The following is a 20,949-nucleotide window of genomic DNA, read 5'->3' as shown; positions in this document are numbered from 1 at the left end:
CCCGCCCGGCTCGTGAGCGTTCGGGCCCCGGGTGCCTGGAAGCGTTCGTCTGTGTCCCCAGGCTATATTTAGGCGGGCGGATCAGATTGTGGGTCTTCCCCGTACGCCGTTACCGATACTCCGGGCCTCTGCCGCGGACCCATATCTCACGGCAGACGTTGTTACTTTTGCGCCCAAACAATCCCGGGCAAAGTTATTTGAGCCGAGCGCTGGAAATAGCCGGTTCCCAGTAAGCGGCCTGGATGGTGGAGCCGGACACTTTGTTTACTCGGCCGTGTCAGTGGGACACAGAGCAGCCGCAGGCTGGGACACACATGACGGGCGTCCCCGAGCGGAGCCTGCACGGTGCAGCAACATAAAAAACGGTTTCACTGTATCTAGGCTTTTAGTAGCCTTCAGAACCAGGAGACCCAGGTTCAAACCCCACTTACTACCATTGTGTCCCTGAACGAGACACTTAACCCCGAGCGTCTCCAGGGGGGCGTAAATGTAAAACGTATCTCACCGCGCGGCTCCGGTGCAATTTCTACTTGGAAATAACTGGCAAAGAAGAAGACGTCAGTTTATTGGACCACCGGCAGTGCCGAGGCGGCGGAGTGTAAACCAGCCGCAGTGGGTGTTGGTGCAGGGCTGACATTTACGTATAAAAGACGTAAATGAAGACGTGGGAACCTCCGCTGCTTTTACATTACCACCCAGATGGAGAGCTGCGGGGCGCGGCTAGCGTCCACGTTTGTTGAGATGGGGAGCGTCTGTGTCTCTTTAAAGAGCAACAAAGAGGACAAAGCACAATGGGCTTTTTATTCTGGACAGTAGACACCAGGGGCTGGAGACGGCTGGAGCAAAGGAAATAATAACATCGATCTAATATGATTTGCAGTATTATACACACAGATGCAGATGAAATAAACAATGCAGTACAATCAATGTTAGTGATGAGATTAAATATGAACAGTGAATATTCCCTTTGTTTTTCCCGAAAATTCTTCCTTCTAAATATAACATTGTTATATTCCCCAGTGACACGCCCGTCAGCGTCCAGCCCAGACTTTAGTCTCCTGGCCCAGTAAAGTCTGACCTCTGAAAAAAATTGTCCTCTATATCTGGGTCGTGGTTGGAAGACCCTGAAGTGGAGCAAAAATTAGACTCGGAACATTAGCATCTGACCAGATTTCCGCCGTTTGCCGTGGAAAGTTTTCGAGGAGAAAGTAACGTGGCGCTTTCACTGAAGTAGAGACCATGCATGCCGTCTAGACCGATTTCAGGTGTAAAAGTCCATCCGGTTGTTGTATCCGTTGTTGCACATGATGCACGGCAGAAGTAAGACGTGTTCAGGTCTACAAGCATCACCATGAATAAAGATATTATTTCATCTTTCAAGTCCTTTACAATTATATTAACGAAACCACCCAGAAATCTTGGCTCAAGCAGTCGGGTTCGGGCTCAATTTCTAGCATTTCAGTTGAGGTGTGGTCGGGACGGGGCGGGCGGTAAATGATCGTCGGCGCATGAAAAAGTTCCGGTCTATAGTACCTATCCTTTCTGTATAACTCTCTGTGTTTTGCATGTTGTAAATTTGCTTTATTAAAAGTACATTTTATAAATGAAACGTTAATTTGATTTGCAATTCTCGGCCACCTTCGTCAGGTGATGCGTTTTAATCATCGCGAGAGAGACGTGAAAACGGATGCTGAGGAGGTGAAATAGAGGCTAGCCTCTGGCGAGTATGTTTCAAACCTGCACATTTCCCCTCCCTCTTAGTGTAGCGCTCGTAGCATTGCGCAAAGAAAGGCGAGCTTTCAAAAAGCTGTATTTGTTGGGTTGGATTCTGTAATCGGGCTCAACTTTTCATTCATGGAAACCGGTGTCGTCCGACTTTTTTTACTTTTTTTACCCGCAAAACGTAGAATCAAACACAGGAAACCTTCCAATCTGGCAACACACAGTTGAATTCGTCCTTTGTAAGGCTAGTATGATTTACAGGCCATCGTTTTTCATATTTTAACCCAAGTAAAGAAGTGGCATTGAGTATCTCTACAAGTTCTGGAGTGAAGAATGTCCCACCTCTGACCACACTGGGGCTACAGATGCAAATTTATTCTATTTTTAACACCGCTGAAACACACAGAAGGCAAATGCAGAAGCCGAATGTGTTACAAATGTCCCATTTTTATTGAGCGTGATGCCACCTCTCTCCTGTTCTGTGTCGATTTGGCAGTCCTTAAGCATCTGATCCCTTTTTAATCATCCTGTCAAAAATGCCTGTTTCGTCCGGCATGTTGTGTGCCCACTCTATCACAAAAGGGGCGGTGGCGCTCAACAACAATGCCGCATTGTTTAAGGCAAAGTTTTTTTGGACAACTGCAAATTTTTCTTTCTTCCCCGTGTGAAAATGTCCAACCTGATGTGGCAATGATTTAACATTTGTGACACTTCTAATTAATGTGCAATTAATGGTACACTGAAAGATTGCAATAGGTAGCAACGTACAGTACAGGCCAAAAGTCTGGACACACCTGTGTTTACTTTATTTTCATGACCATTTAAGTTGGTAGATTCTCACTGAAGGCATCAAAACTATGAATTATACACATGTGGAGTTATGTACTTAACAAAAAGTGGAGACCTGACCTCCACAGTCACCGGACCTGAACCAAGTCCAGATGGTTTGGGGTGAGCTGGACCCCAACAAGTGCTAAACACCTCTGGGAACTCCTTCAAGACTGTTGGAGAAGCATTTCAGGTGACGACCTCTTGAAGCTCATCGAGAGAATGCCAAGAGTGTGCAAAGCAGGAATCAGAGCAAAGAAACTAGAATATAAAACATGTTTTCACTTATTTCACCTTTTTTTTGTTAAGTACAGAACTCCACATGTGTTCATTCATAGTTTTGGTGCCTTCAGTGAGATTCTACCAACGTAAATGGTCATGAAAATAAAGAAAACACGTTGAATGAGAAGATGTGTCCAAACTTTTGGCCTGTACTGTATGTTATCGGGAGCTTTTATATCGGGAATACTGCAGAAAATGCGCACGGCACAGCCCCAGCAGCCGTTCCGTCGGGAATATTTCTCCACATTAGCTAATGTTTCGTCTCAGACAAGTTCCTTCGGCAGCAGATCCAAACCCCCCCAGGTCCCCCTCATTTCAATCAAGGTAAAATAACTCTGGCTAATTACATAATTTAATCCCATGACTGCGAGTAAACCTTTGATTAAACTGGGTGGTATCTATGGCAACGGGCCCAGTAAAAGTCACCGAACACAATATTGTTCCACAATAATAGCAATGCTGAATAAATAATCATGGAGAAACTGCGTGTGTTCTCACTTGGAGCGCGTGCTAAGTGGGCCAGAATATTTTTTTTTATGTACAGTGGTAATCATGCAATCGCCACGTTCCGCGAGGCTAAACGTTCACATACTGAAGTACAACTCGCGACCGATCGGTAAGAAAAATACGAGACGGTTCTCATCAAGAAAAGAGGCGAGGAAAAGGCGGTATAATACAATATTGCCCTTGCAGGAGAGAAATTCAGCACATTTACAGTCACCATGTAATACGAGATCACCGGGTTTGGGAGGGAGGGGGGGGTCATCGGCACGAATGCCCCTGCGTTGCTTGGTGGGCCAGCCGCTCGGCAGATGGGGGTGTGAAGGACCAGAGGTGTGGCGTCGGCGAGGCTCGTCTCCCGTTTCCTGGTCCCCAGCGCCCGGGCAGCTCCCAACAACACTGTACATCGGCGGCGACCGTCTTGCTCCTCCTCAGAGTTGATGGGGGGTGCCTTGATCCCTGTAGCCTTTTAGGATGAAGTCAGGAGGTCAAAGGTTAGACGATCGCAATGATCGCAATGCAAGCAGCCATGAATAGTGACAAGTAAGCAAATAAAATAAAATCTGAGGGACATTACGGTAATGTTTAGTGTAACAACTGGTTCGTTTTTTAGGAAATTTATGGCAATATTAATGTGACCTGGCGTCAGAGGGGAGGACAAATAACCAAATGTGACAATTAGGTGGCAAACCAAACCCAATCAGGGTGGTAGTAGCCTAGTGGGTAACACACTTGCCTATGAACCAGAAGACCCGGGTTCAAATCCCACTTACTACCATCGTGTCCTGAGCAAGACACTTGTCCCTGAGTGTCTCCAGGGAGGACTGTCCCTGTAACTGCTGATTGTAAGTTGCTCTGGATAAGGGCGTCTGGTAAATTCTGTAAATGTAAATGTCCTTCAGCAAGCCCATCACACTTCACAAGTGCATGCTGGGTAGTGATGGCCTCTGCTGACACATTATTGTTATTTTACTGAAAAGTCCCATCGATGTACGTATCGTAATATTATGGGTACATAACCAACTGAGATGTTCTATAGATGTTATGGGGACCAAACGGGGACGTTCCCAGATCTGCAATTTCCTGTACATGTCAAAAATGTCCCACTGAGGTTTGGCAGAGACATTGCGGGGACATTTTCTGTTTCACATCTAGAGCAGTGCAGTGAACCGACTCTGCCACCCCGAACTGGCCTGGATCTGGCAGTCAGTAAAACCCGAGGGGCTGATTAGCCGCGGCGCTCGCTGGCAGCTGGACGATGACTTCATTACAAGCCAGCGTGCCAAAAAAGACATTAGACGTAGCGGACGAGTGCGGCTAATTACTGCGAAGCAACAAACGCGGCCACCGCTGACAAATCCACGCGGCCGGATCCCCCCGCCAGGTAAAGGGAGTCACGGGAGGCGCCGGCCACGGTGGGAGGAGAAGAAGGGGGACCCCGAGACTGACAGATGGACGGCGGTGGGAGGCGCATTTGCCCGAGATGCATGGCGGAGACGGCGTGCCGGGGGCAAAGCTGTGAAGCGCCACTCGCATGCGTGGGAGAGGCGGACGGTCAAAGGTCACGGACGATCCCTTACCTTCAGATACTTGCGCCCGGGTTGGTCCATTGCGAAAGGCGGGGGGGAGAAAAAAGAGGAGGTGAACAGTGGATAATACGTAATACGCTCGGGAACAGAGCGGTCATGGTATATATTTTCAGCAACAGCGGAATATGAATAAACGGAATATGTGAATAAAACCCAAAGCGGGCGAGAGAAAGTGTCCCCTGGGAGCGGCCCAACCTACCCACACAGCGGCAATTAATATCAAGCCGCTTCCCCTTGGCTATTCACCACCAGCATAATTGTTAACACTCAGAGGTCTCCACCAACCACCGTCTCCTCATATTCGAGGATCCATATTAAACGTGTTCAATTAGGCAGACACATGGGCCAAACCGGGTCACGACCTGTCACCAAAAAACGGGCGTCTTGCTCAATGCTTGAAAAATTTCACATTTGGGTTATAGATTTTATCTACAGCGACAGATATCATGACCTTCATCGTGAATCAATTTGTAAAATGCTTTATGTGCAATTAAATAACTGTGACTTTGTTATTAATTAAATGATTTAAGGTCCAGTTCATGATGGGTTGGTGCTAGGCGGTGATCCTTCCTCTAACTCAGTCTATAATTTAGAATGCGGTTAACATTAAGAATGCATCTTCTGTAATTTATAAAATTTTATATTTAAGTCCAGGAGTTTCTCAGATTAATATATGACAAAAAAATGTATATAATATAATATGCTTCTGGTAAATTCATTTTGGTATTTTATACAGTATTGCAAAAAAACCACAAAAAAATGAGTTTATATGAAATCTAAAAGTAATCTATGTACGGTAACAGAATAAATGACTAAATACATTCAGCCATCATTAGTATGTATTAGTATTAGATATATGCTGAATATCTTCTGTCATGCCATTTTTCTTAAAGGGACCGGGTGACACTTACTTGCGAGAATGACCATGTCCATCCCCCAGAATATACTCATGATCCAGCCCACCATCACGATGGCGGTCAGGATCTGAATGAACGCGGCCGCCACGTTCAGCCAGAACACGCAGCAGACGTGCCGGTCGGGCAGGTCCGTCCTCGCGCCGCACAGCACCGTGAACGCCGACACGAACGTGCCTGTCAAGGAAAGGAACAGCGTGATGTGGGCGGGGCTACGCCGAAAGGAGAATCGAGGGGACCGTTAGGATTCGGAACAGCTGCGAGAAGGAAGGCGTTCATGTGGGGGTGTCAGCTGGGTGACCGAGGGTGACATTTACCGAGATGGCACTTGTCCAGGTCCTTAACCACACAGCATCCGCACAGGCTTTCCTTTTCTACGTTTCTAATCTAGAAAGTGGCCTGTCATGCTTTTACGCCGCCTTCTTCTTCCGCCCACTGTCAGAATGTTTTATCCCACGTTAATGGTATGAACCGGACGAGAGAGAGTCCTCCCCCCACGGCCTCTTTTATAAACAGGGAGAAGTGGGGAGTGGAAAGTAAACCAAACTGCACTCATCCTGCTCGAACGGACTCCGCCGGTACCCGTCAGGTCAGGGGTCAACAGCGTCCTTAAGCTCCTCCCACCATCCCTCTATCACGCGCATACACCACCGGCTGCCCCTCCCCCTCGGGGAGGAGTCCACGTCCTGCACATCAGCTCCTCGATGACTGTAATTTTCTCCGGCGTTCGCGTTCAATTCCCCGCTGGAAAAACGTGGGAGGTTTCGGAATTTCTTTTTTTTAAACGCTTGTAAAGAAAGCGATTTTTCGGCCTCTCCTCATCTCTCCTTGATAATGCGCCTCATAACGTGCGGCTTTTTACCCCCCGACTCTTTTCAGGAAGGTCAAACATCACTACAGTCCCTGTTTCGTAATGCAAATACGACCGCGGGAGAGTTAGACAGCGCACGGCGCTTTAGAACTCTTCATTCATGAATGTACGTGGGAGGGCCGCCTAACACTAGGAACAAAAAAACATCTAAAAGGGTTTAGAAAAGCCTGATTTGCAATCCCGAAGTGTAATTCAGGCACGGCCATCGGCACCAAGAAACGCTGGTTGTTACGCTGCGTGGAGGATAAAGGTTTTCATAACACTAACTGCAGGCCATTAGACACGTAAAAGAAACCATCACGTGCCATTGCCATGGCAGCATGGTTCCCGCCCTCTCGGATTTCACGCCGCATCGTCTTGCGGGCCAATAAATGTCTGTTTTACGGCTGGATCAACTGACACGACTCAATTGCAGTCGGCCGCGGTACGACATATTTGTTTTTCTCCAGACAGTTGTAGTCATGTGACTGCCTTGTTTAAGGTCAAGGAGAGCATTCCCATAAAACAGGGATGATCCAAGGGAGCAGAAGCTGACAGATTTATGGGCATTGTTGCGGCCATTTTTTTTACAGAAGACATGTTCCAATTCAGCAGGGATGTTAACATTGCTGGGATGTTAAATTACTACTTAACATTGCTGGGATGTTAAATTACTACTTAACATTGCTGGGATGTTATATTATTACTTAACATTGCTGGGATGTTATATTATTACTTAACATTGCTGGGATGTTATATTATTACTTAACATTGCTGGGATGTTATATTATTACTTAACATTGCTGGGATGTTATATTACTACTTAACATTGCTGGGATGTTATATTACTACTTAACATTGCTGGGATGTTATATTACTACTTAACATTGCTGGGATGTTATATTACTACTTAACATTGCTGGGATGTTATATTATTACTTAACATTGCTGGGATGTTATATTACTACTTAACATTGCTGGGATGTTATATTATTACTTAACATTGCTGGGATGTTATATTACTACTTAACATTGCTGGGATGTTATATTATTACTTAACATTGCTGGGATGTTATATTATTACTTAACATTGCTGGGATGTTATATTACTACTTAACATGGCTGGGATGTTATGTTACTACTTAACATTGCTGGGATGTTAAATTACTACTTAACATTGCTGGGATGTTATATTATTGCTTAACATTGCTGGGATGTTATATTACTACTTAACATTGCTGGGATGTTAAATTACTACTTAACATTGCTGGGATGTTATATTACTACTTAACATGGCTGGGATGTTATATTATTACTTAACATTGCTGGGATGTTATGTTACTACTTAACATTGCTGGGATGTTAAATTACTACTTAACATTGCTGGGATGTTATGTTATTGCTTAACATTGCTGGGATGTTATATTATCCAATCCATGCCTTTGGATTGGATGCCTTTGGGTGGTGGGAAGAAACTGGAGAACCCAGGGGAAACTCCAGCACAGCAAGAGCATGTAAACTTCGGCCACACAGAGCTGGAGCCGGGATTCAAACTCAGGCCAGTCGCCCACCTGCTGGGAGGGTTCGAGGACAAGTTCACGCCGATAACTCAAACAGCCAAACACGTCTAATTTATTACCCATGTGTCAGATTTGGAATATTTTGCATGGATTTTTGTCAACAAATAAATGATAATTTCCCATTCTGTGGAGTGGATTATACTTTCTAGCAAAAGCAAATACATTCAATATTGTTATTATTATTGCGTACTTCATCAGCCAGATTAACTGTGTTATGCATGAACACGGCTGCCATTTCACAAATTACGTCCTCCTGCCATGCAGATAATCGTGACAGAATCCAATCGGCAGCGATATGATGATTCTGGAAGATTTGATTCCAGAATAACGGGCGGAGCAACAGACGACTCTGGTTCGACTCTGCACAGCGATAATCTTCGCTCATTTTCAGTAATGGAGATGCGCTGCGTCTGCAAAGCAGCTGGCAGAGTTCGAAGGAAGGCCGGGCGGCCCGGGCCATTAATCATCCCGCTGCCAACAGTACAGCGCCGTTTTCACGTCTGCGAATTATTATTATTTTAATTAGAAAGGAGGGGACGTCGCTCCATCTAAAGTACGCTCCGCTCCAGCCACCACACCTCGTCCATCTCGAGTATCCTACTGAGGAAAGACCAAATTCCTGGGATCACAAGGGGGTCAAGGATGAGGGACGGTCCCTGTCCGGACGAAACTGGACGGTCTTTCCCGGCCGGTGCATTAATTGATAAGACAACACCATTTTTTAATTGGTGGGACGAGGCCCAGCTGCGGCCTCTGCTCTCGGGACTCTGCAGCACGGGCATGGTGACGGTTCTCCGGCACGTGCAGATGGTTAAAGGCACAGCGAGTTTTACCATTAAAGGTTCCCAGAATCAAGCGGTTCATTTGGACAAAGAAACGCCGGGCTTTTCATGGCGAAAAGCGACTTATCAGCCCTGTTTAGATGCACCGAAGGCAGCGCCGGGGCTTCCAGTGGCATCTGCTGTCATGGAAACTGGAACACCAATAGGAAATGGCACAATAGGTCCACTGTACAAGTCAAAGCGGTGGAGAATAAAGGTGCGTGTGAAGAACTTCGCAGGGATGAAAAGCATCTCCGGCTGTCTGTCATACGGAAGACCGTATGACAGATTAAAATATCTGCACCTGGGACGGCCCGCTGCACCCCAGTAACACCGGCTCAGGCGAAATGCACCACCCACACGGGGATGCCCACGGGGCGCAGACATGGAGCCACGCACCCCGCACACCACGAAGGTCACACTCCTGTTCGCCTTGTTCTTCAGTTTCGTGGCCACGACCCACGGATACACCCCGGCTCATAAGGTGTCACGTCCCTGGCTCATCATGTCCTGACCTTCCCCAGAGGCCACCTGCCCGGTCACACACAGTGACGAGTCCTTCATTTATTACCCATCGGTCCAATCCCGAAGATTAAATATGGATTTTTTCTTGGTTTCCTTTAGCTCATATTTATGGTTACGGAAGCGGACCGATTCACATCTTCCTCTTTTCTGCGACTGCTTTTGGCGAGAGTCCCTTTTTAGGCGAAAGAAAAGCAGGAGGACGGGGAGACGTGGGTGGACGGATGACCTCAAATACAACAGCCACGCCGCCTGCCCACGCTTCTGTCTCCGCAAGCTGCCGCGGGAATATTTCTAACGTTCCAGTCCACGAACGAGCGCTTGGAACGGGCTTGGAAGTGGTGGTTTTTAAAAAATGTTTTTTTATTTTAAAGTTTCACAAGGCGCCTTCCCTGTTTATTTCGCCCCAGATAATAAAGTTTATAACGGTCCGCGACCACGCAATTACCCACAAAGCCGAACTCACCCAGGCCGGGCACGAAGGTGTTGAGGAACAGGCAGACGACCGCCACCGGGAACGGCATGTACGGGATGGCGGCGCGCAGCGGTCCCTTCTTCTCGCGCACCTGGACGACAACTCCGCTGCCGGAGGAGGGGACCCCCCTGTCGTTCATCTCCGTGTCCTTCTGCTCCATGTCGCGGCGAGCGGCTGCGGGAGCGGGAGCAGGAGCGGTGCGGTGCGGTGCGCGTCTCCGCCCTGTGCGCGGTTCTTTTTTTTTTTTTTTTTAGTTGTTGCGCGCAGGGCGCGTTTAAAGCGACAGTCGCCGTGCGTGGTGGTGCGCGGCGGTTTATTACCCCACGCTCTGCAAGTTAACTGTTCACACACCCCGTTTTACGCCCGACTTTCACCCCGCCGTTCATGCCCAAAATGTGACTTCTGCTATTACGCATGCGCGAAAATGACTTTAACGGTCCCCTTCATACCATTCGTCAATCAGTAATCAAGATTAGGATATTTCATCGCTGTCGCCTATGCCATGACTGTCACTCTTCACACTGTCTGGAAAGACACCTGCCGTTCATGCCCAAAATGTGACTTCTGCTATTACGCATGCGCAGACAAGCGTGGCGAAAATGACTTTAACGGTCCCCTTCACATCGTTTGTCAATCAGTAATCAATATTAGGACATTGCATCCCTGTTGCCTATGCCATGACTTTCAATCTGGATGAAATATAATAAACGTCCATATGATTTATTCTCCTCAGAGATGCGACATTGTTCAGGGAGGGGCTGGCTAAAAGTGTAAAACACACCAATAATCCTGATTAAAAGGAGAAAGTGGTGATAATGTAGCTGTCGATGTTTAGAGATGTTCTAGAAGAACTGGGTTCTGTAAAGTAACGAACAATGTCCTGCAAGTAAAAGTCTTCAGATGGAAAACAGAGTCTCTTTCTCTGCACACCTCACTGTCACTGTTTCAGGAAAACGTTTTTAGGTAAAACACAGCAGGGATTTTCTGTAAAATTGCATCTTAGATCAACTCGGTGGTTTGGTTAATTTGGCCAACTTACTTTACACCCTTCATTGAACGTGTGAAGTTTTCCTGCACCACAGGAGGTTTTGGCCAGCGGTGTCCACCGTGGTCCATCAGCTCCTGGTGACACTAATGAGCTGACCCTCCACACAACGGAGGCAGGAGAACAGTGACGTTTGCTGTCAAGGACACACACACACACACACACACACACACTCACAGCAGTTCTAATTCTAAAAATATTTCTCAGTGACAGAGTCTCACTTGTCAGCATGATGGTTGAGTATAGGCCGGTGGAGTATGGTCACATCTGCACCTTACACCGCTCACACGTTAAAGATGGACCTTTAAACGGTCCTGATGGGGTCCCGCGTCTCAGGTACGAGCCAGTCACGTGATGCAAACCCGTACGCATGTGGCATTTAGGAAAACGAAACGCCCGTGGCCCCGGTGACACAGATGAAAGATGCTGCTCACGTCCTCCCGTACCAGCAAAGTGTCGCTTGCTCTGCTCATTAACCAAACTCAGGAGAAGCAAAACACTTTATTTTATTATTATTATAACTACCCTTTTTTTTGACTCCTTTTTATAGAACCGTGACTCATAATGACTTGTTGCCATGAGAGACAGAAGCCAGCCGTCACTCAGACTATTCAGATTATTTGCATCTGTGGACGCGCCTTATTCATCTGACAAGGAAAGAGGGGGAAAAGAAAGGAGGGAGCATGACTTCCATGCATGCTTTGTAACGATCTGTCAGAATAATGAACAAAGGTTTTTTTTTTTAATTAATACAAATAAAGTCCATGCATATATATATATATTTTGCAGTCATTCCTATGTTCTATTACAAATTCATTCACAGTAATAACAGCAAAATAAAATGCAATTCAAATAAAATATATGCAAAATGGCATCTATTTTGGGCCATAAAGTCAATGAGACATAATAACTAATAAACAACGTAAAGGACCACAATTGTTCTTTATGGGTCTGATATTTTTCTTGATAGAAATCTTAATATTATTATTGAATTCATTTATATTTTTCTATTATTAATTTGTAGCAACAGAGATGATAAATGACTTGCCGTGACGTGACTAAAAGCGTTTCTGACCACGTAATCCAAGAAACAGGAGGAAAGGTTGGCAAAGGTTGGGAAGTGTGGTTGTCAGGCCTCAGTAAAAATTCATGACAAACCCCCCCCCCTCCAAAGATTACACCATCACTCGCAACAGTGGGTCGCCTAGCAACAGCCGACTCTGTTGGTGCGTTTAAACGGATGATGCTGTTTGTGTTTTTGGGAATGTCGGAATGAAGAGTTACATTTTATGTGTTAGTGGCTTCCAGAAAAAGCTCGACCCCGAGGCCGGACACTCGTTATTTCGACCCTCATCTGCCTCACTCCTGCACCTACTACAGCGCCAGCGGCGATATCATTACCGTCATATTTATTTTGGGAAAATGATAAACTGCATTACTGCATTTGTACATGTGTGTGTGTGTGTGTGTGTGTGTGAGTGTGTGTGAGAGAGAGAGAGAGGCAATATTCCTATTAGACCTCAGTATTCCATTTCGAACGAATCTACAGGGAAGGCAGGATAATGAAGATGATATGAATATCTTATATCGATGGCAGCACTGAGAGCAGGAAAGAAAAGCAACAGAGATAGAGCAAGAGAGAGACAATGCCAATAACTGTGTGACTTCTTATGTCATTTTTTTTATACCAGGGCTTGCACTCAATACATATAATGTCTGTACGATTCATAAAATTTTTAAATCTGCATTCACTCCATATAAAAATGTGCTCTGTAGTTGACTCTGTCATTGGTTCCTGCACCTACTACATAAAAATGTAATGATGTGTTTATCTAGGCTTATCTCGTTTGAAAAGAAAGTAATTGTTTAAGTGTCGAGTTAATCACCAATGCTGCTTGTCATTATAATGCATTTCCACTCCGTGCCACAAGGGGAGGAGAAATGTGAGGGTTTTTCATTCAAACAAAACGACAGAAAACTCGTAACACACTCAGCATCGCACTGGCCAACAACCGAACCACATGGGGACAATTAGGTAACTGAACAGTGAGTTGGTGCCATGTCTCACACCGCCATGGTCTCACACCATTCCTCTTCGTATTCCGTTAATGTTGAACTTCATAAATTCACCACCCATAATAGTGCAAAAAACTAAACAAAATGTACTTTTACGAATGTTTGTCCCGACCCTGGTAGCACTTGTGGTCGATTTAGTTTATCACTATTTTCCCACAACAGTAAAAATGATCACCAACTGTCACAATTCAGCCTCTAAATCATTGTGGGAATACTTCATTTATGTTAATCCATTTTTTTTATTTTCTTTGAACGCAGCGAACATGCACGCTCCACGTTTTCTGCCCAGTTGGCACCTGGAACGGCGTTTTATAACAGTGCCGAGGTGCATCCCACACCCTGATGTTCTGGCACGGTGCGGCGGCTCGCCTGTTACATCAAAGCGGCCTCGGCCCGTTGGACGGCTTTCAAATAAATTGGGCTCTGAGTCTGTCTCTCTCTTTTATTGTTAAAAAAATCTTCTTCTTTTATCTCCTGCAGCATTTCTGTCCCATTAACTCTAAAGAGCGCCGATACGTTCCCCTTTCTGCTGCGCATTTGTCGGAACATCACTTAAGGGAATTATCCTTTGAAAGCGCAGCACTGTTCAGACTTTATTTGTGAATGCAATGCTGTACTTGCCATTGGACAGAAGGAAAGGGGCCGTGTTTTTTTATTCGTTTCTGTATAATATTCCACAGGTTACCTTTCTCAGCCCTTGATGTCTTCTATCTCCACCCTTTAGGATTTGATGGTGCGGAACAGCCTTTTTGTCACATTTCGTACTCAGAAGATCTGTGACGGGGCAAGGGGGGGGGTCGATGGGATCGCCTCGTCCCTTTAAAAAGAACCCATTCACTGCGACCGAAATGGCCTTTATGGCCACTCTGGCACCGAACAGGTTGTACGTCTTCTGAATGAGTGCGTTATTCAGAAGATCCTAAATGCACCTACATGAGACATTGCACGCCTGAAGTTCTTGTTGCTGTAGGTCTGGACACGCACGTTTAGCGGCGAACAGTCCAGGTAGATGGGAGCAGGCGCAGGACAGGGTTAAATACGAGGGGGAAGCAGGAGGGCAAGGCACACTCTTCCCCCTTTTATATGCTCAGAAATTATTATCTATTATTGCACTCTTCCATTTTGCACAGCGGCATTTGCGGTATTTTTACTTTGCACCTTCATTATTCATTTTGCTGCTTCAGTGTTGTCTGTCTGTCTTCTTGTCTACGTTTTCAGGATTGACAGCACCTGGGGACTCACCTGTGCACAGTCAGGACGCCATTTTAAAAGGCCCTGTGGAGCAGCTGGGCGGGGCTGCAACACTGTTCGTGAACCGACTTCCTTTGTGGACCTTTGCAAACTGTTCTGTAGTGTTGAGTTCTGGCCATCGGCACACGCCTGCAGGTACGTTTTTGTGATTTTCCCCACTTTCGGCCATCGTGCCCTGTTTCTTTGTGTTTATTAAAAAAATCATTTTTTCCCTTATGTCCCGCCTCTGCTCGCCGACGTGACATTTACATTTACAGCATTTACCAGACGCCCTTAACCAGAGCGACTTACAATCAGTATTTACAGGGACAGTCCCCCCCTGGAGACACTCAGGGTTAAGTGTCTTGGTCAGGGACACGATGGTAGTAAGTGGGGTTTGAACCTGGGTCTTCTGGTTCATAGGCAAGTGTGTTACCCGCTAGGCTACTACCATAGCAGTTTTTTGTTAGATATTTTGTTTGCATTGTGTTACTCCTGCACTGCCTCTGTCCTGTGTTTTGCACTTTATGTAGCCCAGTTTGTCCCTATCACACACGGTCACTTTATGGCAGCGCCTAACTTTCTTACATCCTACATGTAGCACCAGGTTCTGGTTCATTTCAAAATGTACTGTCCAACATGTATGTAGCTGAAATGACAAAGCTCACTTGAAAAAAAAAAAAAACAGGCAAGGGGTGACGTGGAGCCAAGTGGCCGATGATATTTGGTGGATATTCGGAATTGATATTTCAGGTGGATATTTTAGTACAATGACGAGCGTATTGGAACAAAGAGCCACTTGGGAGCTGAAACGTGGAGCAGCATCAAGCACACTTCCCCTTCAAGGTTCCTTCCTGGTCATGAAAACAACCTTCTGGGGTTGCGTGATTCCTGATGTTGCCCCAATTCATGACCCAATAACATATATGTTATAAATATGCTATCGGGTCATGAATTGGGGAGCAACAGCCAAAATTGGCCCCTTGCATAGGCAATATATGCAAATGCTAGGGGCGCCATCCATCCAGGGGGCACCACAAATGGAAAGACAAAAAGAGTATTTCTTAAAACTAGTTATTATTGATGTGTCTTAAGAAAAAACAAGCCAACATAAATTCACCTGAGTAGCAAAGCCTATTAAGTATTAGTAGTAATAATGATACGGAACTTTCCTTTGAGGTCACCACGGCACATACCCACTTCGCCCCAATGCATTAATGCCGTAGAAACATTTCTTTTTGTTGCAAGAAGACAGCATAAAAATGCTAACATGGAAAATATTTTTTATGCTACAGTTTTGGTGACAGTGAAAAGCCGAGCATTAATAATAAAAAAAAGAATTTATTCAAAAGAATTCTTTAATAACCCTGAAAATAATGACACGTCTAAAGACATGGGGCTGGACGGGGAAATCAAAAGCCTTATGTGGGCAGACAAAAGGGACACATTGGACATTCTGGGGCTAATTTACTCAGTTCTGTCTGCCCGTGCGTGGAGGTTCCCCATTGTTCTCCTTCTGAACATGGTGGTCGAGGTCTTCATTACGCAGGCCACTGGATTCAAAAGTTCCCGACTAGATGTATGCAGGGTAGCGTATGTTAATTTCTACTGTCAAATAATTCAAATTAAGACCGGTGGTCTTCAACCAATTCACAGTGTTGGCTCTCATACGGTATACAAATATCTCTGGTTTCCAGAAAACAAGGACTAATTAATTATTTCTTTGATCAGGTGTGGTAAAGTTGAGTATAAATGCACAAATTATTGGCCCATATATAAGACCACCCTTGATGGCTTGATGTAGGCTCCTCTGGACGCCTGTGTCCTGGAACCTGCCAAAATGTGGACCTCAGGGTATAAAGTTGTCAAAACTCAGCATGCGTCATTTTTTATAACCAAGGGCATCATCTTTACCATTAAAAGAGAGGAAACCTACCGAGAGCGTTTCTTCGTGGGCTACAAGATGATCCAGCCCCAGAGGGTGGAATGAAGTGCCAGGTTATCATTGAGTCACAGTCTAGACTGGCAGAGCTACGCTAATGTAAAGTATTAAATAAAATACTCGCCGGGCTATTTCTGAGACGAAGAAACGGCGCTGGATTAACGGTCTTCACTGGGATCAGACAGAAGCTGAATTCCATGTGGAAAGTGGTCACTTTAGCAAGCCATCTGAAGGCTTCTTCTTCCTGACCACACCTTGTACACTCATGAAAACTGTTTTTCAGTGATATTCACGTCACTTGTGGCCAGGTTTTTTTTTTTTTTTGGTGCCAGGCAGTGGTGGCCTAGCGGTTAAGGAAGCGGCCCTGTAATGAGAAGGTTGCCGGTTCGAATCCCGATCCGCCAAGGTGCCACTGAGGTGCCACTGAGCAAAAGCACCGCCTGTCATGGCTGCCCGCTGCTCACTCAGGGTGATGGGATAAATGCAGAGGACAAATTTCACTGTGTGCACCATGTGCTGTGCTGCTGTGTATCACAAGTGAAAATCACTTAGCTTTTTTTATAGACAGGGGTACAGAGTATATAACGGATAACTGGGGGGGGTGAACACTGCCAGAATGCTGTTTTTTTACGCATTTGTATTTTAATGCATTTTAATGCTGTAGTATTACTAGTACAAATATATGTGTATGAAGCCCGAGACGTGAAGAAAGTTTACTCACCTCAGAAAAAAAAGGCTAAGAAGCCGGGCCAGTCATGTTCGGGGAACGAGGAGATCTGGTCGTCCTGACTTAAAGTCACTCCGGTACTGACCATTTGACAGCCATAATATTTAAAAAATCCGCAATGATAAACAGCTCCAAAAACTACACACAAACGATGCAAATTAGTCAGCAGATAGAGACATTTTATGTTAATAACTGTAAAAAAATTGTGAATTTAAAGACTTGGCCAATCACACCAGTCGACTGCTTTTGAAGCAGAAAAGAATAAACAACCTGGTCAACAAGTCAACATCTTGATTAGTAACGGGGCGAGAGGAGAAGCAGATTTTATTTTTCATTGTAAATGAAAATCAATGATTATTTTGTAAGATCCCGCACTTGTAAGGTTACCTTGGCAAGGTTTGTGTTAAAGTATTGAAATGGCTGCCTGTATACAGTAAAGGAATCGTCGTCTAGTGAATGGCGAGCCAGATATAACGACCCTGAGTTCGTCCTTTAGGCCTTCAGGCCTTCAGGACTTCATAAATACTGTTCATGATGAAACACATTCGGATGACACATTGCAGACTGAAATTCAATATTAAATTAAGAACTTTAGCATTGTACAGTAAATGTTTGTAAATGTTTGCAGTACTGGGGAGAAAAAGATGAAAGAAATCTTAAAATGTCCTCTAATGTACTAGTTTTATTTCCAAAGACACTAGAATGTGAAGCCAGTGACCTTAAGCTCTTGTGTGCAGGTTGGGTTTTTCAAGGTCGTTTTTTAGCCTCGTTTAAGATCTCTCGTCTACATCATAATCCTGCAGTTGTATGTCATGAAAAGCACTATAATCGAGATCAGTTTACTCTTTTGCTTCCGGGGTCAGACGGTTTGTGTTGTGCGGCCTTTGAAAACCATTTTATTTCCACACCGCCCTGCGTTTCTGTTGGGAAACAGCGACACCATTAGGCCACACCGCGTTCGTGCACCTACCGCTTCAACCGTGGGTGTGTGCATGGTCAAACTGCCCTGACATTAATGAGCAAATTATACGACAATGTGATATTTACTCTTATCGATGGAGGGCTGGAAGAAATGGATGCGATTGCCCAACTCACATCGGCACACAAGACGCCACAAAATGCACAACGAGCAGCCGTCAGGACACAGGAGGGATCAATTTATACTAAACATAACAGGCGCACATAATCAGTAGACACACCCATGTAAACACACAGCATGAAACAGCGGCGTCAAGTTCAGACACCGCAGACTCATTCGTTAACTTCATAAATTCATAAATTCCTGTTTATTGGACGCCCTTGCGTCATCTTGCCTCACACTGTCTTCCTTTGACTTTTGGATTACGCTCTCTGGATCGCCATCACCTCGTATTGTTTTGACCCCATGTTGCCATCTTGTCCACGATTGTGCTTTTGCCACATCAGCCGCCAGCCTGTCCAGGTTCTTCTCATGCCAGTGGTCATATTTTGTGTATGTATATATATATATATATATATATATATATGTGTGTGTGTGTGTGTATATATATATATATAAAAAAATTTTTTAATTCAATTTAAATGTATACATAAAATTGTAATTAATTTAAACATTTGAACTAATGTCAGTCTGACAAATGAAACATCCAGGACGAAATTTGTAGCAGTGAAAGTGAAGTGATTGTCATTGTGAAAAACTGCAGCACAGCACACGGTGACACGTGTCCTCTGTATTTAACAGTCACCCTTGGTGACAGTGGGCACCATGACAGGCGCCCGGGGAGCAGCGTGTGGGGACGGTGCTTAAGCAGCTGAGATGTGATGCAGGTTCTGTGGTTTGGACAAAAATAAACGCGTAGGTTCAACCCACGACATGAAACCAAGATGAACTGCAGAAACATCTTCACCTTCTATCTTCTGGCTGCCTCTGTCCCCCTGGTTGACCTCTGCACTCCACAACTGAACAGGCGTGTGTTGGTGCTTTTTTCGACATTTTGTCTTTGTTTTTCTTGCTTAACTTGCTTTAGGTAGGACAGACAAAACCAGGGGACAGAGAGGAAAACATGATAGAGAATCAACACAGATGATCTGCTCTCTACAAAACCCAACATCTGTCACATTAAATATTACTTACCACCACACAGTATTAATAATATAAGACATGTTCAGCTGGTCCTGAAATTATTCAATTTTAGCATCTATTTACTGTATTTACCTTCTAGACTGCATCCTAGTCCTTTACCGCCAAAGGTTCCATAATTATTCGTGCTAACTGTGTTGATTAATTAGTCGTACTTTGCTTGTTGAGCCTGTAGTATGCGATGTCTACATCTAATTGAGCTGGAGGCAACAGAAATTAAAGGTGAATGTGTATTTTTTCAGGAAAGCATGTAAAAAGGTCTGAGCTGGGACACAACCGTGGAGGTTTGAGGACACGTCAGTAAGCATCGGGCCAAGCAGACAATTGTTGATCATTTTGACTGAAATAATACTTTAACCTTTTCTGTAAAACCTCCACTTTCACTGCATGTAGATATATTTGCGTGTGCGAGTTGCTCTCATGATGTGTGCGCAGAAGTGGTTTTCACACGTGAAGGACTCAGGCCACAGCTCAAACAACGATGTTAAAATCTGGTAAAATGTCACAGTTAAAACTTTTGGATTAGAACAGGAGAAATTTACTACATTATTACCATGACGACATAACATAATTAACAATTGTGCTGAATCTTAGGATTTATGCATGTGCCAGTAGCGTAACAACATGGTCATGGGCCCAGGTGCGAAAATTCAATCCGGGCCCTCCCGGTGACTACAATCCTCTCTGCAAAGAACCAAAAGCACAGAGGTAGTTTATATATTTTATATAGTATATAGTTTATATAGATATAGTTTATAAATACAAAAATACTGTACTACATAGGATCCATTACATGTGAAAACCTTTAAAAAATGTTTGTTATTAATACCAATTTACAGGGTAATCTAATATAACCGCATTAACATCAACTTGCATGGAAATATGGGAACACTGAAACACTCAACGCATAACAAACTTCAAGCATAGAAAGCTTGCTTAAACTCGCACTGCCCAGAAACAAAACTTAATCCAACTTATTTAACTGTGCAGAAAAAAAAGAAAAAAGAAAATGATTAATATGCATACAACCCCCCATATGCGTGAATTAGGCCACTAGAAGGCCATCTTACGAGCCTCAAACACATGACAGGTTTCCCGCATACATGAAAATCTCTGAGAGAGCTGGCTCCAGAGTGGCATTGAATATCTGCACTCTGAAATACTTCTCTGCATTGGTTAAACGCTCATCTTCTGATAGTTTGTCAAAGTGACGCTTCACTCTCCTTGGTCTAACATTTTCAAATGTAGTTTGGACACCCCATTTACTTGCGAGCATCTGCGCTGTAGCTTTGGCCTGGTCAAAAGCACTCCGATAGTCAGAGAGTATCTGTATAGAATTTTCCAGTGTGATAAAACACATCAGAAAAACAGCGAAAGGGAAAGGACCCCTCTGTTTACAAGAACCCATAGTTAAGATGTAACGTTTAATGGAAGCGTCCAAAACATTTTCTCCAAAATGTCCCCTGTCTGTAGGATAAAGGTCTTCCCTTGCTCCTGTCCTGTCCTGCTCCTGTTCTGCACTGCCACCGACTGTGGACTCAGCCCGGTCTGGACCACTGACAGTGTCATCTACAGTCGGGCCACCTGCGCTACTGACTTCAAATGAACTGCCAGCTTCTGACTCTAGATTTGAGCTGCAACAAAGACAATAGGAACATGCTAACATTTAAAAATCCTAGCCACAGTTATCCTATGGGCCTACTCTCTACTTAAGACCAATCTCACT

At 44.7% G+C, this 20,949-nt stretch overlaps 1 protein-coding gene across 1 annotated transcript; it reads right to left on the bottom strand.

Moving 5' to 3' along the window:
• Nucleotides 1–2,929: 2,929 nt before the first annotated feature.
• On the bottom strand, nt 2,930–10,472 carry stum (stum, mechanosensory transduction mediator homolog). The gene is made up of 4 exons (XM_028953250.1): nt 10,076–10,472; nt 5,834–6,013; nt 4,914–4,922; nt 2,930–3,799 (listed from the first exon to the last, which is right to left on the bottom strand). Exons 1-4 carry the CDS (start codon nt 10,242–10,244, stop codon nt 3,765–3,767), a joined length of 393 nt encoding a protein of 130 aa, XP_028809083.1. The 5' UTR covers nt 10,245–10,472; the 3' UTR covers nt 2,930–3,764.
• Nucleotides 10,473–20,949: the final 10,477 nt, after the last annotated feature.

The sequence above is a fragment of the Denticeps clupeoides genome, chromosome 14, assembly GCF_900700375.1.
Source record: "Denticeps clupeoides chromosome 14, fDenClu1.1, whole genome shotgun sequence".
In the NCBI taxonomy this organism is placed as follows: Eukaryota; Metazoa; Chordata; class Actinopteri; order Clupeiformes; family Denticipitidae; genus Denticeps; species Denticeps clupeoides.
The sequence above is the reverse complement of the archived record's forward strand: the minus strand, read 5'-3'. Positions and strand labels throughout refer to the sequence as shown.

Bases quoted from the DNA above. Each gene is read 5' to 3' on its own strand.
- stum (XM_028953250.1), bottom strand. From the start codon at position 10,244: ATGGAGCAGAAGGACACGGAGATGAACGACAGGGGGGTCCCCTCCTCC. The intron at 6,014-10,075 runs GTGAGTTCGGCT...TTTCCTTGACAG, and splicing joins CACCTTCGTGCCCGGCCTGG to GCACGTTCGTGTCGGCGTTC.